Genomic DNA, 27,386 nt, shown 5'->3' with positions numbered 1-27,386 from the left:
TCTGCCCATTAGAACTTTCACACCTGCTGGCGAGGGCCTCTGGCTCACTCCATAGAGATGTGGGCACAGGGAGGTCACGCTCTCTCCCCACACACCAGGGGCAAGTCTTAGCATCACCCACTCCACTAGGCAATCAAAAGGGGGCATGGTAATGTCCCTGCCCCACTTCTGTACCTAGGGATTTTCAGAAGACTAGCAGGGATGGTGGAGCAGGGAAGCAGTGGGCGAGAAAAGGGCAGTCACTGGAGGAAGATGCATGGGGCTGACAAGGAGATATGGGAAACAGCCAGGTGGGAAGAGATCAGAGCTTGAGAGGGAGAGGCAGAAGAATACAAGCAGGAGCCACAGTAAAGTGGGAGGTGGGGATGAGGGGAACAGGACCTGAAAGTGCTTGCTAAAGAAAGATGCAGTCCAATCTGCACTAGAGCTGAGCCAGAGCACCTTCACCCCTGTTCTGTACAACTCCTGCTAGTCCAGGCCTGGACTATTTGTGACAAATCTCATGGTGGCTTTGTCATGTGGATATTAATCAAATATCTAAGCTCCTACTTTCCTCAATGCCAGGAATTATTTATGCTTTGAGGGAGAGAGGGGAATCACAAAGGGGAATTTTTAACTTCTCTTTCTTGCACTCGGGCCCGCCAACAGCAATCCTGAGCCCCAGAGCAGAACAGTCAATGGGAGCTCTTTCGGCACGGCCAGGGTTTCCACATGCCCACTCGGCTGCCTTTGCTGCCGGCGGTATTACCCCATGCGCACCTAGGAGTCCTGCAGCCTGCCTGGGCGATTTAAAAGGGATTGGGGCCCTTTTAAATCGCCTGGGCCCATGGGCAATTGCCTCCTTTGCCCACCCTCACCCACATTGGCGGGCCTGCTTGCACTAGATTATGTTTTAATTTTTTTTTCAGTCTCTTAATTCTACTTCAGTCCCCACCATCTTTTTTTTTTTTTTTTAAAGTATGGGGAAAATAAAACTACCTTCTAAACATCCCTGTATTAGCTAGCCCAGATGCATGGGGGTCAGATACCAGGGAAGAGGTTGAAAGAAAAAGAGATGGTATTTTCTAGAAATGAAAGTGAGTTGTTCCTTTAAATATTATTCTTTTTATGGGTCCTATAGCAATCAAATAGAACAAACAATAGTCTTGCTGCATTAGGTTCACACCTACTTTCTATCTGGTTGCTGTGAATATTTCCACTGTTATACAATAAGAACAGAGATTGCTGCCATTGCGTAATGACCAATGGAAAGCAAAACAAAGTTTCTATTTATACAGACAACTGCCTCTTGAATGTTAGCAAACCGCACTCTACCCTAGCAACTAGTAGAAATTTGAATATTCATAATATCAGGTTATGCATTTCAGTGGGACTATCCACATGCTTATGTGTTTTGTTGACTAGACATGGGATTATTAGCATTCTTAAATCTAAGTACATGCATAATTGAATCAGGGCCTTAACTATGTTGATGTAAACATTTCACACAGGACTGAAGAGCTATGCAGCCTTAACGTACCGCTGTAGATGCAGCCTTAACTATACCCCTATAGATGACCTATATTCTGCCTTTCCCTATCCAAGCTCATTGAAATCAATGGGATTGTACAAAGTGTAAATAAGCACAGAACTTGTTTTACAACACAGCAAGAACTAAGAGAACTGAATATTTTACCCATCTAAATCTTCTGGAGTTTATCAAAAAAATTTTCATGAAAATTAACTCAGTGATCACTTGATTCTTTTTAGGGCTTCTACAGCCTAAATTAGCCATAACAAAACCTCTTGCCTCTTACCTACAGGGGTGGGATTATCACACCACCAGTCTTTTGACACTGTGGACCAGACTATGAGCCTGACCATTCACCACTGCATTGTAACAGGTTTAGACTGATGTAATTCCACTGAATTCAGTGGTGTGACATCAACCTAAATCTGGAGAAACACAGTGGTCAGTCAGGCCCTACAGCCTAAGTAACACTAGTGTAAAGCTGGGGTAACTCTGTCAATATCAAAAAAAAAAAAAGGAATGCATCGGATGAAGTGAGCTGTAGCTCACGAAAGCTTATGCTCAAATCGATTGGTTAGTCTCTAAGGTGCCACAAGGACTCCTTTTCTTTTTGCGAATATCAATGGAGTTAGTCCCAATTTACACTCACTATAATTTAGGGCCAAATGTCTGCCTGTTATTGCACCAGCAGACCTAGGCTATGTCTAAAATGCTCTAGCTGCAGAGCAGCAGCGGTGCTGCTGTAGCACCGTCAGGGCAGACTCTTGCTACAGTGATGGGAGGGATCTCCTGTCTCTGTAATAAATCCGCTTTCCCAAGAGGCAGTAGCTAGGCTGACAGAAGAATCCTTTCATCAACCTAGCACTGTTTCTATGGGGACTTAGGTTGGCTTAACTACATCGTTCAGGGAGATGGATTTTGTCACACCCCTGAGCGATGCAGATGGGTTGATATAATTTTCTAGTGTAGACCAGCCCTTAGATGAATGGTACCTTATGCAAATTTCAACAAATACAAAAGGGGCCAATTGGGTAGCCATTGTGAAAGGACTATATGAAACAAAAGGCAAAAATAAGCAATGCCCCACTGCCATGTACCTTGGCCAAACTGGACCGTCTCTACGTAAAAGAATAAATGGACACAAATCAGACATCAAGAATTATAACATTCAAAATCCAGTCGGAGAACACTTCAATCTCTTTGGTCACTCGATTACAGACCTAAAAGTGGTAATTCTTCAACAAAAAAACTTCAAAAACAGACTCCAACGAGAGACTGCTGAATTGGAATTAATTTGCAACCTGGATACAATTAACTTAGGCTTCAATAGAGACTGGGAGTAGATGGGTCATTACACAAAGTAAAACTATTTCCCCTTGTTTATTCCCCCCACCCACCGCCCACTGTTCCTCAGACGTTCTTGTCAACTGCTGGAAATGGCCCACCTTGATTATCACTACAAAAGGTCCCCCCGCCCCGCTCTACTGCTGGTAATAGCTCACCTTCAGTGATCACTCTGGTTACAGTGTGTATGGTAACACTCATTGTTTCATGTTCTCTATGTATATAAATCTCCCCACTGTATTTTCCACTGAATGCAGCCGATGAAGTGAGCTGTAGCTCACGAAAGCTTATGCTCAAATAAATTTGTTAGTCTCTAAGGTGCCACAAGTACTCCTTTTGTTTTTGCGAATACAGACTAACACGGCTGCTAATCTGAAACCTGTCATAAAATCTTTGCAAGGTTTAGAGCAATTTTTGCTCTCAGACACATAGCTAACAACTTCTTCAAATATGGCATTGGATTGACTCTATTCATAAAAACTAAATACACTAGCAGCTCAGGGGTTCTCAAACTTCATTGCACCGCAAACCCCCCTTCTGACAACAAAAGTTATTACATGACCCCAGAAGGGGGGGACTGAGGCCTGAACCCGCCCAAGCCCTATTGCCCTTGGCGGGGGGGCCAAAGCCCAGGCTCCTCCACCCTGGGTGTGGGAAGATGTTGACTTCAGTCCCGGAAAATGGAGCTCGAGTGTTGGCTTCAGCCCCTGGCCCCAGCAAGTCTAAGACCAGCCCCGGCAACCCCATTAAAATGAGGTTGTGACCCACTTTGGGGTCCTGACCCACAGTTTGAGATCATTGCTAGCTTTTACCAGTGGAATTGAGTCCATTATGAACAGTCCAACATATCTCATTAAGGCCTAGTGCTGCAAACACTTAGGTCCATGAGCAACTCTATGCACATGAGTAGTCCTTTTGAACATATGTGTGTAAGTGTTTGAGGGATCAGGGCTCGCATCTGTCACTCAGACTTACAAGGAAATAACAGTTGAAACCGATTTTTAAAAAAAAAATCACATCTTCTGAAAATACTGGGAATTAATATTTAAGAATATTCATTACAGAAGAAGAATCCTCTGAGGCAGTGTCAAGATGAGGCCATGACACTCTTTGTTATGTGATCAAAAAGACTCTTCGTGTTATAGAAGAGAACCTTTGTGCTCTTAGTAAAGTAATTTAGTTTAACCATGTGGCAGTGGGCAGTCACACGCAGTAAGTCCCTACCCGGTTGGGAAAGCGTACCATGACTGAAAAGAGGAACAGATATTCTGCAACAAGTGTGGTTTCCTCTGTGCAATGGCAAATATTGCATGGCTAAGCCTGTTTCAGAGTTTATAAAAACCTTGCTGGCTCTTTGGTCTTGTATGATAATATAGGTACGTGGTCTTTTAGTCCTCTTTTGGTGCATGTGTGTATGCCACCATTATTTGGAACTATTAAGCCAGGCACTAAAATAGCAGAAGTTTCTGGAGTTGTGTGGGGAAGATTCCAAATCTAGGCCCTTACTTTCATTAGCACTAAAATATACCAACAAATGTAAAAACCTGCTTCAAATGTTAACACCATAATCTCTTGCTTTGCCTCACATGCTGATCCTGTAGATATTTGACAGCTGCATGAATTACAGAAGCAGTACAAGGATTTCTATAAATAGGTTCTCCAGGCCATAAAGGATCCCAGAGACTAAAGGGATGTGCTTTCCTCTGAGATGTGCTGAATGCCCTTAACTCCCATTGAGGTCAATGATGAGTTGTAATCGCTCAGTACGTCTCAGGATCATCCTCTCCAACGGTAAGACTAACTATAACGATATGGATTGAATTTGCACCAACTAGTTCAGCGTCATTATAAACCGTTGTCACAAGGTCCTGCCCATTGTTGTGCCATCTGGGGCTTTCACTGTAGTCTGGGCCATGAAAGTGAACATCAGGGTTCTGGTTAGATTTCTTTTGGCAGCTGTGCAGCTGCTGAGCCTACCCTTCCATGCCCTTGGCGCCTAGAAGAGTGACTGCAGCCCAGGGACTGCTCCTCAGCCTCATGCCTTGGAGCTCAGAAGTACTGCAGGGTGGGCAGTGGGGAGCTTGCTAGCTTCCAGGCAGTCCGGTAACTCTCACCCAAAGAGCCGGTTAGCATCGTTTGGGGTTCCAGGAAAGGCTTATTCTTCCTCCTGTTGCAGAGCCAGTTCTGTGCTTTCTTTGGTGGTTATGGCTAAGAAAGTTGTGGCTATTTTCATCTTACACTTCTTAAATCAATGAGAACTCTGAACGCCAATGGTTAAAAATAGCCTGGCAGCTGCTCAGCCCAGACTTACTAGATGCATGCCCAGATTCCCAGAAAGCGGGGATATTATATATGAGGGGAGGGAAGTTGAGTTCAGTAGCTACATTCAGATTAAGATGCTGGCAGGATAAAGAAGTCTTTAAAATAGTGGGACAATGCTCCTATTAATTAAAGTGTTTATCTTGTTAACATAGCATTAATTGATTTGATTCCCTGTAATCTTTTGCAAAGCATTTTCAAGTGAATTGTTTAGCTCTGTGGAACATATATGAGCAACACCCTTGACGTCTGAAGCCGTCTTCTATAGCCTCCAAACAGGGATGGCACAGGTTTGATTTTAACATTGCATGTAACAAAAACATCCCCTATTTCTATTGACATTATTAAAGGTACTGAAAGCATTACTGAAGCTTTCAGCTATCTCCTCCATAAGGATGAGACCTAGAACCAATATTGTATGTTAATGTAAAAGGCTTTCTTTACTGGGGTCATGAGAGCCTTAAAATCAACTTGCTTAAGGGCAAGAACCTGCCAGATGCTGCATACTATAAAGCATTGAGGGCATTCAGAAGTCAGTAGGATCAGGCTGAAGTGTGGAACCCTGCATTACTATCCATTTAGCACACAGCAAGTTTACGGTGCTTAACAGTAGCCTGCAAAGCATTGCACTGTGCATATCTACTGAACGCAATTTATGACTTTTCTTAAAGAAGGGGTGTTTTGTAACCGTGGCAGGATGCTGCAGAAGATTTTTGGAATCAGCAATTTGCAAGTGAAAAGTTCTTTTTTTATCATGAAAATTTAAAAAACATTTAGGGGTAAATTATCCCTGGTAGGCACAGACTGTAGTAAGTAGGGGTGCAGAGTCACATCACCATTGGGGGAACATCGAGTGGCAGTCTGCCTCAGAGAGGCACAATGCTGCCCAGATTTCCCAGAGTGTAGGACATAACTTGTGACACCCCCTTAAAGGGTTCAGGATATCCCTGCTGCATGGCCTGTCTGTTCTGCTGTCCAGATTGTGTGTGGAGAATGTGGAGCCATGGCTTTGTCTTTTTCCATCATTTCTCATGAGATAGTCTTGTGAGGAGCACCTTGAGACAAGTCAGCATGCAGAGGCTGTGATTAGGATCCCTTACATGGGCCAGGCAAGTGAGGAGAGGGTGCCTTGCTTCCTCCCTGTCCCATAAGACAGGCCAACTCACAATAAACAGGTTTCAGAGTAGCAGCCGTGTTAATCTGTATCCGCAAAAAGAAAAGGAGTCCTTGTGGCACCTTAGAGACTAACCAATTTATTTGAGCATAAGCTTTCGTGAGCTACAGCTCACTTCATCAGCTGCATTCAGTGGAAAATACAGTGGGGAGATTTATATACATAGAGAACATGAAACAATGGGTGTTACCATACACACTGTAATGAGAGTGATCACTTAAGGTGAGCTATTACCAGCAGGAGAGTGAGGTGGGGGGGGGACCTTTTGTAGTGGTAATCAAGGTGGGCCATTTCCAGCAGTTGACAAGAACGTCTGAGGAACAGCGGGGGAGAGGGGGAGGACAAACATGGGGAAATAGTTTTACCTTGTGTAATGACCCATCCACTCCCAGTCTTTATTCAAACCTAAGTTAATTGTATCCAGGTTGCAAATTAATTCCAATTCAGCAGTCTCTCATTGGAGTCTGTTTTTGAAGTTTTTTTTGTTGAAGAATTGCCACTTTTAGGTCTGTAATCGAGTGACCAAAGAGATTGAAGTGTTCTCCGACTGGATTTTGAATGTTATAATTCTTGATGTCTGATTTGTGTCCATTTATTCTTTTACGTAGAGACTGTCCAGTCTGGCCAATGTACATGGCAGAGGGGCATTGCTGGCATATATCACATTGGTAGATGTGCAGATGAACGAGCCTCTGATAGTGTGGCTGATGTGATTAGGCCCTATGATGATGTCCCCTGAATAGATATGTGGACACAATTGGCAACGGGCTTTGTTGCAAGGATAGGTTCCTGGGTTAAAGGGTCTGTTGTGTGGTGTGTGGTTGCTGGTGAGTATTTGCTTCAGGTTGGGGGGCTGTCTGTAAGTAAGGACTGGCCTGTCTCCCAAGATCTGTGAGAGTGACGGGTCATCCTTCAGGATAGGTTGTAGATCCTTGATGAAGCGTTGGGGAGGTTTTAGTTGGGGGCTGAAGGTGATGGCTAGTGGCGTTCTGTTATTTTCTTTGTTAGGCCTGTCCTGCAGTAGGTGACGTTTGGGTACTCTTCTGGTTCTGTCAATCTGTTTCTTCACTTCAGCAGGTGGGTATTGTATTTGTAAGAACGCTTGATCTAGATCTTGTAGGTGTCTGTCTGTGGTGTGGATGAAAGCTGGAGGCATGTAGGTAGGCATAGCGTATCTCCTGCTGGTAATAGCTCACCTTCAGTCATCACTCTCATTACAGTATGTATGGTAACAGCCATTGTTTCATGTTCTCTGTGTATATAAATCTCCCCACTGTATTTTCTACTGAATGCATCCGATGCAGTGAGCTGTAGCTCATGAAAGCTTATGCTCAGATAAATTTGTTAGTCTCTCAGGTGCCACAAGTCCTCCTTTTCTTTTCACTTTAAACAGTACATCAGGCTTCCCTGCTCTGAGCTTGACTGACGAATGGGAGGAGAAGAGTGGGTTTGTTTCTTCTGGCTGTGTTTCAAGGTTGCCCATTTCAGTATCCCATACATAAATCTTTATACTCAGACCATGATTGATAAATGATGTCTAGTTATTTTATCCATGTTTGATGCATCAAACCTTTGAAAGAAACTGAAGGAACCATATCATTATGTGTACTATAAATCCCCCACCTCCCTTTGGTTAAGATTTGCTAATTCTTCTATATGATTTTGGAAGGTGAGGTTCAGCAAGCAGTTTGGGAGGTTTTCTTCTGAATTAAAGATGACAAAGACCTTCTCATGCTACAGGTATGAAAAACAACAACAGGGAAACTTACTAAAACAGGAGGAAACAGAAAAGATTGTTGAAGCCTTGATAAAGAACAAATATAATGGCAACCTCTAGAAAACTAACACATGAAATCAAAACTACTGAATTAAAAAAATCATGAAAAGGCAAGATTCTTAATGTACTAAAAACAACCTGCATCCATGAATTGTCTTTCCTTTCGCTACTCTTCTCATACACTTAAAGTCTGATCTTGCTCCCACTGAAATCAAAGACAAAACTACACCCTTACTCTATTTCAGTAAGATATTGTGACAAAGTTCCCGCTCTACCTTGGTGGGTCTTGCGCTTATTGGTGGATTTGCTTGCCTTGGAGCTTCACGGCAGCCCTCAGCTTGGCCGTTTTTCTGAACCCACAGTCCACGTCGACTCCTCCTGTGTCTGACCAGGAGTTGGGAGGATTTGGGGGGAACCCGGGCCCGCCCTCTATTCTGGGTTCCAGCCCAGGGCCCTGTGGAATGCAGCTGTCTAGAGTGCCTCCTGGAACAGCTGTGTGACAGCTACAACTCCCTGGGCTACTTCCCCATGGCCTCCTCCCAACACCTTCTTTATCCTCACCATAGGACCTTCCTCCTAGTGTCTGATAATGTTTGTACACCTCAGTCCTCCAACAGTTTGCGTTCTCACTCTCAGCTCCTAGTGCCTCTTGCTCCCAGCTCCTCACATGCACATCACAAACTGAAGTGAGCTCCTTTTTAAAACCCAGGTGCCCTGATTAGCCTGCCTTAATTGATTCTAGCAGCTTCTTGATTGGCTGCAGGTGTTCTAATCAGCCTGTCTTAATTGTCTCCAGAAGGTTCCTGATTGTTCGGGAACCTTCCCTGTTACCTTATCCAGGGAAAAGGGACCTACTTAACCTGGGGCTAATATATCTGCCTTCTATTACTCTCCTATAGCCATCTGGCCCGACCCTGTCACAATATTTACATTCCAGTAAAAGAAAACTCTTCTTTCAGTCTAGCTAAACTTTATTCTGACCTCCAATCAGAACTGTGCAGACTTAAAATTTGTTCTTTGAAGTGTTGTTGTAGCTGTGTTTGCTTCTAGGATATTGGAGAGACAAGGTGGGAGAGGTAATATCTCTTTTTGGACCAAATTTTGTTGGTAAAAGAGACACGCTTTCAAGCTACACAGAGACCTGAAGAAGAGCTCTGTGTAGCTGGAAAGCTTGTCTCTCCCACCGTCAGAAGTTTGTCCAGTGAAAGATCTCTCACTCACCTTGTCTCTCAGACTTCAAAATGTCCTTGTAGAGAAGGAGCTTGAAAAATTTCCCACAAAAGCTGGGATTAACAAGCTCCATGCAAAATGGGATTTTCCCCCCCGCAACGTTGATATAATTTAACATGACATTTAACAGCGCTGGGGAGGTGACATTAATAAATAAAAAACTGGGAAGCTTTGTTTCTGAAGTACTGACTTCTAGGGCTGGCTGCATGAAATAAAGCTGTGCGATGGGGCAACTGGTACACCATCCTGCATCTGGCAAGGAGGGGTTTGAAAAACGCACTTTGTACAATCCGATGTCTCTACAAACGTGGCTGGAATTGAAGAAGTAGGTGGTCACTTGATAACATCACTACAAGAATCTGGCAGAAAGGTCTAATTAGTGTGAAGGAGCTCCAGAGGACTGCTAATGAGCTGAAAAGGCAGCAAGCAGGCAGGGCACTGGGGGAGTACAAACAAGAGCCAGGAAAAAGAACAGGAGGACTTGTGGCACCTTAGAGACTAACAAATTTATTGAGCATAAGCTTTCGTGAGTTACGGCTCACCTCATCGGATGCATGCAGTGGAAAATACAGTGGGGAGATTTTATATACACAGAGAACATGAAACAATGGGTGTTACCATACACACTGTAATGAGAGTGATCACTTAAGGTGAGCTATTACCAGCAGGAGAGTGAGGGGGGGAGGGGAACCCTTTTGTAGTAATAATCAAGGTGGGCCCTTTCCAGCACTTTACAAGAACAGTAGGAGGGGAAATAGTTTTACTTTGTGTAATGACACATCCACTCCCAGTCTTTATTCAAGCCTAAGTTAATTGTATCCAGTTTGCACTGAGGGAATCCATAGGACACTACATTTGGGTGCTGGAAGCCTTTTTCCTTGTGTGGTTGCTTAGTGAATGTGTGTGTCTCTCTACCATGCCTGCACTGAAAATCCATTTGTGTAGGGTCCTTTTTCTTGTTTTGCCTCTGCAGGTGGCCCATAACAGTTACTTTAAAGTACTGTACCATGTGTGAGTGTATAGAGAGAACTTTATGCATACAAATCACAAACACAGCCCCCAGGACCTCCTCTTTCCAATACCTGTCTCTCTGTTGTCAAAGAGAAATAGTTCAGCAGTAGGATCAAAAAAGCATTATATGTATTTAAAAATTCCTAAGAATGGACCCATTTAATCATTTGGTGAGCACTTTCGCCATTTCAGAGCTATCCTTGAAAGAGGAGACTGAAAACATGAACTCTATTTTTGTTTATATTTCTGTGCCATGAATATAAAAGCATCAAGCTTTCAAAGACCTGTGAGTTGGGAAGGGGTGTTTTGTCTGAAGTTTGAAAGCTGTTAGCTTCAGGCAAATTGTGACCTGAGTTGAACCAGAGAAACACCCAGAATAATGTAGCTCTTTATCAAGGAATCCCTTGCAATAAACTGGATATCAACAAATCTGAGGAATGAAGGGAGCAGACTAAACCACCTAATTTCTGCCCTAGATGTGTTTTATTCCTACTTGTTTTTAGTAATATTTCAGTAGTGCCGATAGAACCCATTAAAAATAAGGATCCCATTATGCTGGGAGCTGCATGAATAAACAGGTAGACAAGGTCTCTGCTTCAAAGAGCTTACAATTTAATTCAGTTCCTTTAAAACACAAGAAATATGTAGCGACAGCGTAATCATCTGTACATTTCTTTTGCCTACTTGAGCAACAGAGAGTTGTTTTTCCGAGAATCTCTCTTTTGGGTAAGGCTATGTCTACACTACAGCTCTGATGCAGCTATGCCATTGTAGAGCTTCTGGTGAAGATGCTCTTAGCTGATGGGAGAGAGCTTTCCCGTTGGCTTAGTAACTCCGACCTCCATGAGAGGCAGTAGCTTTGTTGGCAGGAGGGAGAAGCTCTCCCACTGACATAGCGCTGTCCACACTTGCACTTACGTCAGTGTAACTTATGTCGCTTCGGCAATGTTCTTCAAACTGTGGGTTGCGACCCATTACTGGGTTGTGACATGTAAGATGCTGGGTTGCCTTGCTCTGGTCAGCACCGCCGACCGGGATGTTAAAAGTCCCGTCGTCAGTGCTGCCCAGCTAAGGCAAGTTAGTGCCTACCTTTTCTGACACTGCACTGTGCCCCAGAAGTCGCCAGCAGCGGGTCTGGCTTCTAGGCAGGAAGGCCATGGGGCTCCATGTGCTGCCCTCACCCCAAGCACTGGCTCCGCACTCCCATTGGCTGGGAACTGGTCAATGGGAACGGCGGGGGGGGGGGGGGGGGAGGACAGTGACCGCAGGCGAGAGTCGTGCAAAACCGCTTGTATGCTTCCGCCTAGGAACCAGACCTGCTGCTGGCCGCTTCCGGGGCGCAGTGCAGTCCATGATGCCAGGAAGCCTGTCTCTGCACCCTAGATGCACTGCTGATCAGGAGCTGCAGGAGGTAAGTTCACACACCAACCCTGCCCTCCAATTCCCTGCCCCAGCCCTGAGCCCCTCCCCCCAACCTGGAACCTGTTCCTGCACCCCAAACCCCTCATCCCCAGCCCCACCCCAGAGCCTGCACCCTCAGGCCAGAGCCCTGACCCCCTCCTGCATCCCAACCCCCTCCCCCAGCCCTGAGTCCCCTCCCACATCCTGAACCCATCATTCCCAGCCCCACTCCACAGCCCTCCCCCCAACACTGCAACCCTCTGCCCTAGCCCTGAGCCCCTCCCACACCCCAAACCCTTCATTCCCAGCTCTGTTGGGTTGTGGGCATCAACAATTTTCTTCAACTGGGTCCCCAGAAAAAAAAGTTTGGAAACCACTGGTTTAGGGGTGTGAATAATCCACCATGAGCGATGTAAGTTATACCAAAGTAATTTGTAGTGTAGACATAGCCTAAGTCCCATTCATCCCTCCCCAAATTTGACTTTCTTCCAGAAAATTCCTGTAGCCAAAATAAACTGCATGTTAAGTAGCAAGCATTATGCTAAATCTCTTTTTTGTTTCATAGGATTAAGCTATCATCAGTGTAAACTGGCTCCCCAGGATTCAATCTCTATCGATACCCTGAGGAAGTCATTACAAATGACAGGAAGCTAAAGATAGTAATTGAGACAAACCCCACAAAGAACAGATTTCTGCTAAATTGCTCAGAATGTGGAGGCCCATGCAAATAGACCCAAGGTCAAACAGATTCTTAGGGCTTGTCTACACTATGCAGCTTTTAGCCACAAGGCTGTGTTGACACAGCCTTGTCGCTAAAAGTCAGCGTGTGTGAACGCTCTTTTGCCGTATTTTGTCCGCACTTTTGCCGACAAAATAATTCCAGCCTGCAAGCGGCATAAGCTTTGTAGGCAGGAGAGCACTCCTGCCAACAAAGCCATGTTCACACAGTCACTTGAGTCAGCAAAACTTTTGTCTTTCTTTGTGGGTGGGCTTTTTATAGGACCCAAGAAAGACAAAAGTTTTGGCGACAACGGTGCAGTGTAGACATATCCATAGTTACACCAGTGTAAATCCAGGGCAATTCCACTGACGCAAAGGGCTTAACATTAGTGTAACGGAGATCAGAATCCAGTCCATAATCTCCAAATTCCAACAGAAAAAGAAACAAGTTCTTTAGTTTTTGGATTTAGCTATTCCTGTATTCTGTCAGAGCCAGTGAATTAAAAGGTTTCAGAGTAGCAGCCGCGTTAGCCTGTATTCGCAAAAAGAACAGGAGGACTTGTGGCACCTTAGAGACTAACAAATGTATTTGAGCATAAGCTTTCGTGAGCTACATGATGAATATGATGCCTCTGATGAAGTGAGCTGTAGCTCATGAAAGCTTATGCTCAAATACATTTGTTAGTCTCTAAGGTGCCACAAGTCCTCCTTTTCTTTTAGTGAGTTAAAAGTTTTCCTTGTTAAAAATGAAGTGTACTCCTCGTGGATCAGCATCTGAGTTGTTGATACACTGCTTATTGAGTGTTTCAGCCAGGGCTTCCGGACCACAGAGGAAGACGCCTACTCTGGAACTGTTAAGAAAGAACATCACAGTGTGGTAAGTAACCAAGCAGGTATTCAATCCACAACAACATGAGTAGGGTGGGTGAGCAAATGAATCATTTGATCTGCAGCTGACAGCCATTAAAGGCACTAAAATAGAACCTTGTATTACAATATGAGCTACTTAATATTAATACATTTAACATCTCTTTAAATCTTCACAGTGCTCTTGAAACAGGAACTAATTTATCCTCCTAAAACCCATGAGGTAGACAGGCAAGATTTATAACTGCTTTTAAAACAGATGACGGGCTAAATCCTGGTCCTCCAGAAGTCAATGGCAAAATTTCCACTGATTTCAATGGAGTCAGAATTTGGTCTAGGGAAATTGAGACAGAGAGGTTAAGGCTCAGATTCTCATAAGCAGCCTCTAATTTTGCTGCTTCCAGTTTTGGGTTCCCAAATGCAGCCCATCCATCTTAAGGCCTGGTTTTCAGAAGCATTAATCATTGACTTCAATTGGACTTACAGATGTTTCTAAAATCAGGCCTTCCATGCATGCAGTTTAACTCCCAAAATTAACGGACATTTTTCAAAATGTAGGTCTAAAGTGGTTTGGCCAAGGCTATCCAACATTTCAGTGGCAGAGCTGAGATTAGAATTTGGGAGTTCCTGGCTCTGAAGTCCATATTCAGTCTCTTGGATCACTTTGCCTCTCAAATATTACCAACATAAGGAGTAAGACAATTTTTTTTATGGCAGCTAGTTTGAGGTAGTCCACAGAAACTATAGATCTGAACTCTGGTTTACCTGGGGTGCTGACTTGCAATGGTTTTGAACTCATTTTCCCAGTTGGGTCTGCCATACAAGGTTTTCTGTTTCAGACCCGTAATCACATCTTTCTCTTCATCATGGTGTACTGTAAAATGAGTGGCCTATGGGAAAGGAGACAAGGACTTTAGGGAACAGTGTAAGGAGAAATTTAGAGATGGATACTTTAGCACAAGTGTAGAAAGTTAGCCCTATTAGCATGCAGTGGAATTATCTGCAGGCCAGAAGAGCTCCTCTTGGATGTGGAATTTATGTTTGATCTCAGGGCTTGAAAATATTAATCCTTAAAGCAAGTAATAAGCTTTCTGTTGTAGTGAACTGCCTGATTTAGGTTCTTTGATGGTACTGTAAGGACAAGATTCTCCCCCCATTTATACTGGTGGGGTCCCATTCAGGTTGCACTGGTATGTCTGAAAGGAACGTGTGTCCCTGTGAAATCTTTTCTCTTCTCCCTATGTAATTTCCATCTACATCAACAGAGTTAAGTGCATGATTCAAAGTTCACAAATGTCAATGGAAAGACTTATGTTTACTTCAGTAGGATATGGATTAGGCCCTAACAGAATTACTAGTTATATTCGAGGAAAGAATTAGAGAAGTGATTTATTCGGAACCAAGAGGTATACAACCTTACTTCTTCTCTTCCCCACATCTAAAAGCGTGACAACTTCCCGCCCCCTCCACTCACAGAATTTTGTGTGGGTGGAATATAAGTAGAGTGAAATATAATCAAAAGAATTAAAATAAGCCTCTTTCCTGACTGACTCACCCATTTCTCAAGTATCCAATGGAAGGTTTGGGACCTGGGTCTCCCAAAACCAGTCTATATTGTCCTATCCCATAGGGAGATGTAAAAGAGCCAGGAAACTTCTGAAGGAAATGTGTTGCCACTGGCTGAGTCCCATTACTGTGCATTAGCTGGAGTTACTGCTCAGTTGCAGAGAGACAAGCTCTCTTAAGGGAGACCACAGGTCCCAAGGAGGAGGGCTAAACAATCCCCGAGCCCAAGGAGAGAGACTTTATTTCCAGTGTATTTGTATTGAATAAATATTCCCCTCCTCAGGTTCTATTTATCTCACATTCTTTTAGACTGGGTGGAGTTCTTAAGCAACCCTGAGAGAAGAGAACCTGAGACAGGGAGAGCCTGCAGCACTACACTAGGTCAAGGGGGGGGCGGGGTGCCAGAGGGCGGGCAGGCCCTATGACAGGGCAATGTTGGGTTTTAAGCACTATTACCAAGGCTAAGACTTTAGTCATGAGTATTTTTAGTTAAAGTCATGGACAGGTCACAGGCAGTAAACAAAAATTCATGCCTCGTGACCTGTCCATGACTTGTACTATATATCCCGGTCTAAATCTTGGGTGCCCTGGATGGGGAAGATCCAGGGGGACATTGTGTACTCTGGGGCAGGGGACTCCGCGGGTGCTCTGGGGCAGAGGGTGGCCTGGGACTACCACTGGTATTCCGGGGGGGGGGGGGAAAGGGCGGTGGCATGCAGCCCAGGACCGCCACTGGCGCTGGCGGGGAAGGGGGCACAGCCTATGTCCCTGCAGTCAGTCACATCAGCTGCTGCAGAAGTCATGGAGGTCCCGGAAAGTCACAGAATCTGTGACTTCAATGAGAGACTCACAGCTTTAACTATAACCAATAGAAATTCTATTTTTAGCATATGGAAACTTCTCAGTTGGCCATAGGTTTGTGCAACTTTTCTTTCTGACAATATCCTTCTAAAAATAAAATCCCTGACAGCCATACAAGGGCCAGGAGAATGGTACAGCTCCTTTTTGAATGTTTTTACCTTCACAGAAACAAACCAACCACCCCCAAATGATGTTAAAATAATAAAAAAAATCCATGACACTTAAGGGACTGACATTTCCCCAGAGTGGTTACCTGAGATTCATCCCAGCCTGTTAGGTAGATGTTGTAACTGAGAAATCCTGCATTGTCCCTCTCCTGCATTTGATTCTCCAGAGACTGCAAGAGGTCAGCAAACCATTCAAAGGCATGAGTGTCTCTGCACAGCCAGTAAAAATAGATCTGAAAGAGACAGAATTAAACTCTTATCTTCTGTATGCACTTACGCATTTCCACATCCATCATGTTTGCTGATTCAAATGGGGATTTTTAGAGGCACGGTTTCCTGGTGGTTTAGAAATTCCCCTTGTGACTAGAGTTGATAGGAAGTTCATCTGGCATCATAACTGTTTGGAGGCTGGAAGAGCTGTGGGGCAGAGTTAATGATTATGTGAGAAGGGAAACAGTTCCCCCTTTTCCCTCCACCAGTGACCTATTTACAGTATCATGCTGCCTCTCCATCCCTGCTCCCTCAGAGTAGCAATTAGTTAAGCCATTCAAAAATGACTTGGAAGAAAACCTGTCTCCAACTGTGCAGCCAATGAGGCAGTAGGCAGCAGAACTGGTCCAGTTCCTCTACCCAAGGGGAGGGGGCAGAGGGGATGTGACCTCAGGTGCACAGAGGAACTGTGGGGGATCCCTCTGCCCCAACACATAGGGCAATTTCAAGACCAAAGGCATGGCTGGTGGACCAGCGACTACTTAGTTCCATTGACCTAAAATCCCACCCTGCCCTGAGAGAGGAGAGCAGCACATGCCAACGCTATTGCAACCCGAAGCTGGCAACAGTGTAATAGAGGTGGTGAAGTGCCTTTATTGCTGCCTTCCTCAGTTCAGTGGAAAGCTACTGGGTGTAGCCCACCTTCCCTGTGCTGAATTTGGCCCATAGGCTTGTCACTGCTTCTTCTGTCATCTCTTGAGCTGCGAACAGAGGAGAAGCAAACAGAGGAAGTTCGGCTCGGGGGGGGGAGTTCCCACAGAATTTTTTGCCCTTCAGGCTTCTGGGAGCAAGAAATACAACATCTGAAGAGGCTCTTAGAAGGAAGACAATATGGATAGTGAGCGATCAGCTGTTGTGACCTGCACAGGATATGCCATGTTTGTCTTTCTCCCAGAGGATAGAAGTGACTTTGTCTGTACGAAGTGCAAGCTAGTCTCTGTATTGGAAGAGAAGGGTAAAGGACTAGAGACCCAAGTATCAACCCTACATTGCATCAGAGAAAATGAAGACTTTCTGGATAGAAGTCAGCGCATGAGCATGCTGAAGAATCAGAGAGGGCAGTGCAGAATGGGGAAGAAAATTGGCAGCATGTGACCTCCAGAAGAAGAAAGAGAACTCATGTACCCGGAATGCAGATAGAGGTAAGAATCCATTTTCAGGCTCTCTGCACAGGTACTATGGTGGAGAATGGTTTTGAAGAGTCATCTGAGGGAAGGAAGCAGAGGGAGACCCCATCGGCCGGAAGGCATGGAATGCATTGTCCTAGGGAAGGGGTTTCCACGACTACCACTCCCAAGAGGAGGGTTGTGGTGGTCGGGGACTCCCTCCTCACGTGAATGGAGTCATCTATTTGCCATCCAGACCGGGAAACTCAAGAAGTGTGCTGCTTGCCCGGAGCTAGAATTTGGGATGTGACGGAGTGTCTGCCGAGACTGATGAAGTCCTCGGATCGCTACCCCTTCCTACTTCCCCACATGGACACCAATGATATTGCCAGGAAGGACCTTGAGCAGGTCACTGCAGACTATGTGGCTCTGGGAAGAAGGATAAAGGAGTTTGAGGCACAAGTCATGTTCTCGTCCGTCCTCCCTGTTGAAGGAAAAGGCCCAGGTAGGGAACATCGAATTGTGAAGGTAAATGTGTGGTTACGCAGGTGGTGTCGGAGAGAGGGCTTCGGATTCTTCGACCATGGGATGTTGTTTCAGGAAGAAGGATTGCTAGGAAGAGATGGGATCCACCTATCAAAGAGAGGGAAAAGCATCTTCACAGGCAGGCTTTCTAACCTAGTGAGGAGGGCTTTAAACTAAGTTCGCCGTGGGATGGAGACCTAAGCCCTGAGATAAGTGAGGAAGTGGGATACCAGGAGGAAACACAAGGAGGAGGGTGCAACGGGGAGGCCTCCTGATTCATACCGAGAAAGCAGGGCAATCATTCATTGGGAAGGTTTTGTACACTCAGGGGACATACCTTTTTGAGTCTTAGATTGGTTGCATCATTGCAGTATTTGTACCAGACAGACTTGAGTACAGATGCAAATGGAGTGACCCCTATTCCAGCTCCAACAAGCATCACAGTTTCATAACTGAATACATCTTCACTAGCTGTGCCAAAGGGGCCATCCACAAGTATCCTAAAAGAAAGAGTACAAATATAAAAATATCATCTATATATCTATCATCACACAAAAAAAGTGTGGGCTCGAGTCTTCCCTATATCCAAGTACCACTTGGTAAAGGGTAGGGTGGGGCACTGTAAAACTAGTTACAGCTCCCTGATTCTGTGACACCCAGCCCCAGTCTGACATAGAGCAGTCTAGGGGCTGCTCTAATTTACACCAGTGAAGGGTTGGTATAATGGAGCTCTCCCCAATTAAACCCCCTTGCTGGTGGTGGGAAAGACCAGTGGCACAGAAGCTGTTTCTACTGATTTTATGTCAGTGTGGAGTTTTCCTCCACTAGTGGAATTCTGCACTGATCACTTATAGCCAGAACCAGAGCCTGAGAATCTGGCCCATAAATTTAAGGTTAAGGTTGCTCAAGTGCATTTTCCATTGACAGAATACCTAGATTTTGGAGTCAATCACCAGATTCACCTCCTCAAAAACACTTGTCCCAGTTCAGCAAAATGTGCATTTTAAGAAAACTGATTTTTATGAGCAGGCATGGAATGAAAATTTAGAGGGTAGCCATCAGCCAGGATGGAGGGAGTCAAGGAATGTGTGACGCATGCCGCCAAAGAGAGTAGGTCTAATTTTAGGCCTAGCAAACTTGATATAACATTGTCCCTTTTCAGAGATTATCATGGAGATTGCACATACTTTGGCAATTTCCATGCTTCTTGAAATTCTTTTTTGTCACATCCACAGGCACTGGACAAGCCCTCTGTCCAGTCTCCTACAATACGGATGTGAATGCTGAAGTAATCCTCTTCAGGGGCAGAAGTCAGTGTGAAAGGGTGCCACTCCAGATGAGACACTGTGGGACACTGGACAAAAATGTACTGCCCAACTTCCATCTTGAAGCCCTTTTTCATCATCTGGAGCTCAAATGTTTTGAAGGGATGATTGACCACCTAAGGGCACAAAATACAAAAGGCTGTCAACAGCTGCACTGTTAGCCCCATCCATTATCACCACATCCATCACCATCACACATCATATTTCACTGTGAAAGCAAAATAAACTGGTCAAACTGTCTTTCAAAGAACACAGGACAGTCTGAGGAACAGCATCTGACAGCTGGACAGGAGGCTGTAGAACGGTCTAAATTGTTGATAGAAACATTTTCATACCATTCTTGTGGCTATTATTTATCATTTAACACAAAGTGTTATAGGGCAGCCAGATACATCTAGTACATTGTCGGGGTTGTGTATGTGTGTGACTAATTCAGGTGCAGTTTGTCAGTGCCACAGAATGGATCACATGTTCATGAAGTTGAGGAGTGGAGGTTAGCACACTGGCAGGACATTGGATTGACAGCACTGGAAACTGAAGCCTTCCGTGTATACCCACATGGGAGTTATGGCATGGGCATTTGCCTTGCCCCTATGGTTTTTTAAGCCTAGCTGGAAACGACCATCTTGAGGCGCAAGACAGTAATTCAGTCTCTATGACTATTTAACATTGACCTCTCTGCTGAGTCTGCCAGCAATTTTCAGGAGAGGTTTGGAGAAGGAGATCTAGTCTATTGGCTAACTTCAGAACTGGCTAGCTTTGTAATTATTTGTATTACTGTAACATCTAGAGGCCCAACTGAGAGAGGACCTCATTGTGCTTGGCACTGTACAGAAACATAGCGAAAGACATTTCTTGCCCAGGAGAACCCACAGTATAAGCAGACAAGACAGATAAAGGGTTGGAGAAAGGAAGTATCATTATTCCCATTTTGCAGGTGGGCAACTGAGGCACACAGAGATTCAGAGTAACATTTCTAAAAGCACTTAAATAAATAGAAGTGCAGCTGCGCTGCTGAAGGGACCCATTTTGGTTAACAGCATCCAGAACACTTCCCAAGGGTACTTTCTCTAATAAACGCATCCTGGTGTGGGGAAGTCCATGCCTTTTCCTGCAGACACTCACAATACTGTATTCTCGACTACTGATAGCAAGTAATGGGAAGACCGAGGAACATTTTGCCCAAGATAAACACATAACATTGATACACACCTTTGTGATTACCACCTTCTGCTGTGATCGCCAAAATCGCACCAACCTCTCAAAGAAGTACAAAATCATAGGAACCACTACCCACTTCCATGTCTGTTAGCAGAACAAAGATAAGAAGAAAATGAGAAGGGGAAGCAACATATATGTTGATAAGATATTTTACATAAAATACTGGCGGCTTTATACACACAGACATTCATTTCAGTGAATTGATGCTCTTCATCACTCAGTCTGGGGAACCTGATACATCACATCAAACCTTCAAAACAACTTCCTCCTTTGAGAGTGGATTTTCCCTCTAGCAAGTGTTGCAGATGGATTTACAATCTGCTACCATACAGCTGGCTGGTTATAGAACAGGATTCTCCTGTGGGTGGTCCTTCCCCTTTGGCTAAAGTTCAGAGTGACTTTGAGCACAATACGGTTAATAGGTACATATTTTTTTCTTTCGAAGTAGAGTCAGGGTGCAGGATAGAGATTCTTAAATCCCAACGTGAGGATCAGAAGACTGGATGAACAAGAGGCCTACATTTGGTGGATAGGATTTTCTGAAGTGAAGAGTTTAGAGTCATCAGGTGTACTTTCTCTGGAAACTTCTGAGGTTAATTTGAATTGGTCAATTCTAGTTTCAAAGCAGAGGGCTTGGATTTTTCAGGCTTTATATGAAGGAATAAGTATAAATAGTCTCAAGACTCAATCACTTTCTTAGTTCAGCATTTATTTTCTCTTGACTTTTGACTCTTCATGCACATACAGTATGTAAAACTAAGAGTACATTATACATTAAAAAGGTTAGTAAAAAAATCATAAGAATAAATTAATACCATAACCACACTGATTGAAATGGAGCTACACATGCAATCAGTTTGGCACATTTAAACTATGTGGGTTTGTAAACTGGTGGTTATGTGACCTCTGATGGGATCTGGGTGATGAGTTCATTTCAAAAATATTTTCAAAGAAATGGGACTGTCAGGTTGAGTAGCAAGCCCTGGAATATTATGACATTTAAAAAAAATCCATTATGATCTAACAAGTTTGAAAAGCAATCAAGAACCAGCTGAGTTTAGACTTGCCCCTCATGAACATAATGGAGCAAATTCTGCTCTCATTTACACACATGCAACTCCATAGCTTTTACTCAGAAAATGAGTCTGCTTTTGTCACAGAAGTACTTTTAATAGTGACCCAAAACACTAGGAAATAAGAGTCACTCAGCACATTAGAACTATAATGCTGACCCTCTCCTGGTGATTATACTCTCAGTTGATTATGCTGAACAGTGCCTTCTCTTCACATCTGGATCTAAATCTGTGGTAGTCTTCCTTCATCTTCACAAGACAGTGGTTCCTACTGATAGATTTGGATGGAACCTGAGATCTAGTCAAGGAATGCAGCTGCACGGTTGGCGATCACGTGAGTGCCAGAAGCTTTGGTAGCACAATAAGATCGCCAGTGACAGACATGAACTGAATACCCAATTGAACAGACATGAACAGACAGACTACTTTAAGGATCTAGCTAGTGATCAGTCCAGATGATGCTGGGTCTCTCTGGGGTTTGCCATCATGATGAGGTCTCAGTTGAAAACTCCCTTAAAATGAACATATTATTCTCAACGTTCCTTAAGCCATTGTTTTACATTAATGCATGGTACCTACCTTAATGATACAAAATATTCCCTCTCAATATTATTTCTTATTTGTATTTCAGTAGCACCCAGAGACTCCAATCATAGGCCAGGAACCCCATTGTGCTACACATTGTACAAACATAACAAAAAGACTATCCTTGCCCTGAGGAGTTTGCAATTTTCCCTTTCCTGAGCATGCTAATATATAATTTTGAATAAACCTTGCAAGGTCATGATTATATTCTAGTGAATGGTTCTCATATTTTTTTGGTATGTCAATCTTGTTCAATATTTTTCCCTTTCCTTTTGCCCATCCTGTTAAATATGAACATTTTAGTTTAGAGATGGTCAGGACCAATACAGGAAACTTAAATTGTCTCTGAAGAAGAGGTATTTGGAGATCCACAGATGGGACCAATATCGGAATTACTGCAGATGGTAGTTCAACGAGCTCGGGAGGCTGGGTTGGTACTATCATCTTGGATGTGGTCACTCAGTGCTGACTGGCCAGTGTTCTTACGTCAGATGTTTTCCCCAGAAGTTCTTCTTTCCCTGGGTAGCCCACCCAACAATGATATACAACTTGGTGATCTCCAATACCTGGGCCTCCAAGTATCAGCTCAAAAGCGAGACATTTAGGTGATACCCTCCACATGCAGTGGAGTTGGGGAGTCCTTCTTTAGTCTATCTTTGATTACAATCTGCCATTTCAAAATGTTAAAAAACAAGTGATTTCCCACTGAAGCTCGTGGTTTACTGCATATTTAGATTCAGATGAATCTTTCTATAGTATCTAAACATGTAGTTTCACACAAAAAGTGAAAGATCTTGAAGACTTTCACTACTGTATTTATACTTAAGACAATAGAACATACCATAGGAGGATTTCCAGCAAACTGGGGGATAGGACATGATGGTATTTTTCCCCACTGAGTGAAGTTCTTTTCACATATTTTTGGATCATGCTTTTTCAAGCTCTCAGCTGTCTGTCCACGTACAATACGGCTTGAAGAGAATACAAAATGTTAATGTAAATTAAATGATATCTAATACTTACAGTTATTATATTCAACAATTTATTTCTGCACTGTTAATATCCTTTTTTTCTGGTAAGAGTCTACTACACTGCTCAATCTGCAGATTTGCTACTAAAATAAGGAGAAAGGGGAGGCAAATCTGTATTGATTTCCTAGGGGAAACCTCCTCACATAAAACATCAAGTGAAGAATTGAGAAATACTACAGTTACAATTTGTAATAATGTGGTTACAAAGGGAATATTTCATTTGTTTAAAAGAAAGCCTGAATTTTCCTTCTGCCTGTTCTATTTCTATCCCTTTGAAATAAAAGGGGTGGAAAGATCAGGATCCTCAGTTTATCAGTGACCATAACTAAAATTACTGCAAACCAACTTCAGCTGTACAAGTCATGTTTGACTTCTCCTGTCTCTTGGAAGCTGTGGACTAGATCTTCAGCTAGTCAGTCTCTCACATCCTAGCTGGTGCAAAAAAGTCAATCACTATAATGACTGACACCAGTTGAGGATCTCCCCCTGACTTCTAGCATCACTTTGGTTATTGCTTTTCCATACACAGATGACATGCAGCTATGAGTTGTATATTTTCCATCACTCAAACTATACTGAGTCTGCCAGTACCTGGTTACTTGTGACATCTATCCATCACACATTAAAGACTAATCTTCCTTCTAGGTGAAAAGTCTTCTGTCCAATATTTCTGATTACCTTTTCATTCTCCTTATACTCAAAAACTTCAACTTTGCTCCTAAGGCCAAATACACTGGAATTATTTTAGTCTCAAGCTGATCCTTTCTTCTAACATCTCTCCTCTCTGTACAACTGCCTACTACCTTGAGATCATAGCTAGAACTTATCCTTTCCTCTACAGAAATCTTATTCCTGCCTTCATCTCCTCCCATTTAGACTACTGAAGTTCTCTCTTGGCAATGTTTCTAATCATTGCTCTCAAAACTTCAAGGTTTTCATTATTGCAAGTTTAATCTATCAAGGTTGTAAGTAAAAAGACAACTTTGACTGATAGTTATTGCTCATTTACCTCCTATTGTAAATAGAGACAAAAAGATACCACGTTGTAACTACTGACAAGTGTTGACTTTTTAATGAGAGGTGTTACTTTTGCTCCAGGAAACATGAACCATTCTTATCCTCTCTTGCTTCATTAGCTTTCTATCCATCCCAGATATTAAAAAAGCAAAAATTTCCATCCTAGTTTTCAAAACATGTCCTGGACTTACATCTAACATGTTAACTTCATAGTCACCCTCTCATCTGTTTGCTATTTCTACTCCTCCAGTTGTAATCTCTGTGACAGAGTGTACCAACCCACACTGGGCAAGCAGAGGTTAACCAGTCAGGCCATGCCCCTGTGTCTCTGCTGTGCATGTCTCAGGTGGCGGGAGCAGATAAAAGGAAGCTGGCCAGCTCAGTCAGGGCTGACTGAGGAGGAGGATGACATGTGCTGCTTGTTCCAGTAAGCCCTCCAGACTCCTGAGGCGGGTATCCCGGACTACGCTACGGAGAGCACACTGGCTGTGGAGACCAACTTGGATGCTGAACATGGAAGACAGGCCCACAAATGGACTTAAGGGTACGAAGTGACCCAGGGAACATATTGGAGCCGATAGTGGAGCCCTAAATAGGGAGGTTACCGGCTTCACAGGGCCCTGGGTCAGAGCCCGGTGGAATAGGGTGGGCCCGGGTTCCCCTGCCATGCTGGCAGGTGGGCATTATTGCTGGAGACCCCAGCCACAGACTGTTCATTTGTTCTGTCTCAGCCAGGTGGATGAAGCCCTGATTGCGCTTGTTTGCCCCCGGCAGGAGGCCCAGAGCCTACAGACCGTTCATTTTTTCTGCCCTGCCTAGGGGGCCAAAACCTCTTTGTGGTTATTAATCCCAGCTAGGAAGCTGAAAAGCTACAGACTGTTCATTTGCTCTGCCCTGCCCAAAGAGCCGGAGTCCCTGACTGTGTTTGTCTGGCCCAGTTGACAGTTGTGATGACTTTGACAGGGTGTATCAACCGTGCACTGGGCAAGCGGAAGCACCCCTCCCTCCGATGGATGCACAGAGCCCCTGTAACAATCCCTTTTCTGACTTCTCCCTGGGGCCATTCACAGTTGAGGGAGGAAGTGTTTTTGCACAGTCATCATTATTGACCATTTTAAAAGAACTCTTTCCCATCTTCTGGACCACTCAATTTCTCTTTTAAAAGATCACATCAAGAACTTCCTCTTAACTGTAGTTTAAGAGCATGAATTAAGAAATGCTGCTTGTGACTAAATGCTATTTAGCTTTCTGTCCTGCTTCATACATCTGTTCTATAATTTTAAACAGTAACTGGAGTTCATTTTTCCTAGTACTAAAGTTGCCTCACTTTCGCTTTATAACTTCTAAAGCTATTTTGCAAAGGGAAAAAAAGAGGAACGAAATGAACGATTCACAGGGAAAGAAGACGCCTGTTTGGAATTTAGAAGCTGTCTCTAAGTCACAACAATTAATGTTTGTCTATAAATAAACCTGCAATCACTGAAATCCAATTTTGAAACATTAATGGACTGCTAATATTAACAATGTTTGGAAAGATAATTCCTTGTTAGATTTAGCACTAAGGCAACAAAAATGTGTTTGTTGTTGTGTTATTTCCTTTGGACAATTTCACGTGGTGTATTATGTAATTCCTTCTAGGAAATAAGACTGAGCTAAGTTATAGGAAGAGAAACCCTACACAGGAAAGAACTTTCTAATTAGAAAATCAAAAAGTGAGTATCGGTGAATCTAAATATGACCAGCTTTTGTAAAGATTTATGCATGTGACAACTTGTCTCTGATATGCGTAAGTGTTTGTAGGATTGGGCCAATAATCACTATCAAGATAACAGCATCTTAAATCACTAATCAGATACATTACATGTCTCTGTTTGTTGGGCTTCAATTTATAGTACATGAACTACCATTGACAGAATAAGGAGTAATGGTCTCAAGTTGCAGTGGGGGAGGTCTAGGTTGGATATTAGGAAACACTATTTCACTAGGAGGGTGTTGGAGCACTGGAATGGGTTACCTAGGGAGGTGGTGGAATCTCGTTCCTTAGAGGTTTTTAAGGTCAGGCTTGACAAAGCCCTGGCTGGGATGATTTAGTTAGGGATTGGTCCTGCTTTGAGCAGGGGGTTGGACTAGATGACCTCCGGAGGTCCCTTCCAACCCTCATCTTCTATGATTCTATGTATCTTGTAGTGTATGCAGTGAATGTTTACAAATACTTACCCAGCTCCATGAATGACAAGTCCAATAAAGAAGATGACAAAGAGATGGTGGGTGTACCAAAATACTTCAAAATAGGACCTTCGAATGGTTTTAGTGGATGATGTGATGATTAATATAAGGGCCAATGTAATGATGACACCACTGAGACCTGCCAAATACGTGAAAGCTACATATAGGCCACCTTCGGGGTTCTGTGAAATAAACACACATAGGGGTTTCAATGAAGACAATTTATCAAAATTGAATTGGGCACCATCAGTCTTTTTCATTTCAGAATCTTTAAGGAGATAGCATTCTGTAAGAAACAGCATGGGAATAGTTAAAGTGTCAGCAGTGATCAGAAGTTGATAGGAAAAAGGGAGGGGGATAGAGGAAGTCATCTGGGGTCTTTGAGGACGAGAGTAATGCAATCACACTTATTTATATTATATTTGAAGTTTTTGGTTAGGGATACATCCAAACCCCATCCATGTCACCAGAGCTGTAGGCATGTCTAGAAGGCTACTAGAATTGTGCTGGGTTACAAGATGATGTTCTGGGACACCGTGGTTACAGCATGTTAAAAAACAGTCAAAGTAGTAGAGTTGACTGACAATTGGAAGAAGCCTTTTGAGCCTCAGAAGCTTCAACCTGAACCCACATTCATCCACACTGGGGTGAAATCCTGGTCCAACTGAATCAATGGGAATTTTGCCATTGACTTCAGTGGAGTCAGGACTTCACCTCGCAGGTGGGATTTTCAAATGCACCTAAGTAATTTAGGAGCACAAGTCCAATTGATTTTCAAAGGACTTGTGGTCCTAAGTCACTCCAGTGTTTATGCACACCCTATGTCTGCTACACTGCACTTGTACTGAATCTGAGTAAACTAAATGGAAGAGGGAAAGAAAGTATTTTCTACTCATTGGCACATGGAAGTGGGAGTCAGAAATTCTGGGTTCTGTTTCTAGCTCTGCCACTGGCTAGTTGTGTGGGGAAAAAATGTCACTGAAGTCCATTTTCACAGCTGTGTGTCCAAAGTTAGGAGCCTACATCCATATGTAGGTACCAATATGAACGTTCTGCTTTT

The 27,386-nt window shown here is 43.6% G+C and overlaps 1 protein-coding gene across 1 annotated transcript in view; it reads right to left on the bottom strand.

The window, feature by feature from the left end:
* Positions 1 to 12,015: 12,015 nt before the first annotated feature.
* Positions 12,016 to 27,386, bottom strand: part of CYBB (cytochrome b-245 beta chain) — a 33,497-nt gene continuing 18,126 nt past the window's right edge. The window contains exons 6-13 of the mRNA XM_084617609.1: positions 26,318 to 26,508; positions 22,894 to 23,023; positions 20,386 to 20,478; positions 19,036 to 19,289; positions 18,186 to 18,348; positions 16,034 to 16,180; positions 14,119 to 14,243; positions 12,016 to 13,337 (exon numbers count right to left, since the gene is read on the bottom strand). Coding sequence (XP_084473735.1) covers positions 13,211 to 13,337; positions 14,119 to 14,243; positions 16,034 to 16,180; positions 18,186 to 18,348; positions 19,036 to 19,289; positions 20,386 to 20,478; positions 22,894 to 23,023; positions 26,318 to 26,508 — 1,230 coding nt within the window. The 3' untranslated portion in view covers positions 12,016 to 13,210. The remainder of the gene's footprint in view (positions 13,338 to 14,118; positions 14,244 to 16,033; positions 16,181 to 18,185; positions 18,349 to 19,035; positions 19,290 to 20,385; positions 20,479 to 22,893; positions 23,024 to 26,317; positions 26,509 to 27,386) is intronic.

The sequence above is a fragment of the Lepidochelys olivacea genome (genome assembly GCF_965140295.1).
Source record: "Lepidochelys olivacea isolate rLepOli2 genome assembly, chromosome: 1".
Classification (NCBI taxonomy): Eukaryota; Metazoa; Chordata; order Testudines; family Cheloniidae; genus Lepidochelys; species Lepidochelys olivacea.
Note: the sequence above shows the minus strand (reverse complement) of the source record. Positions and strands in the feature narration are given on the sequence as shown.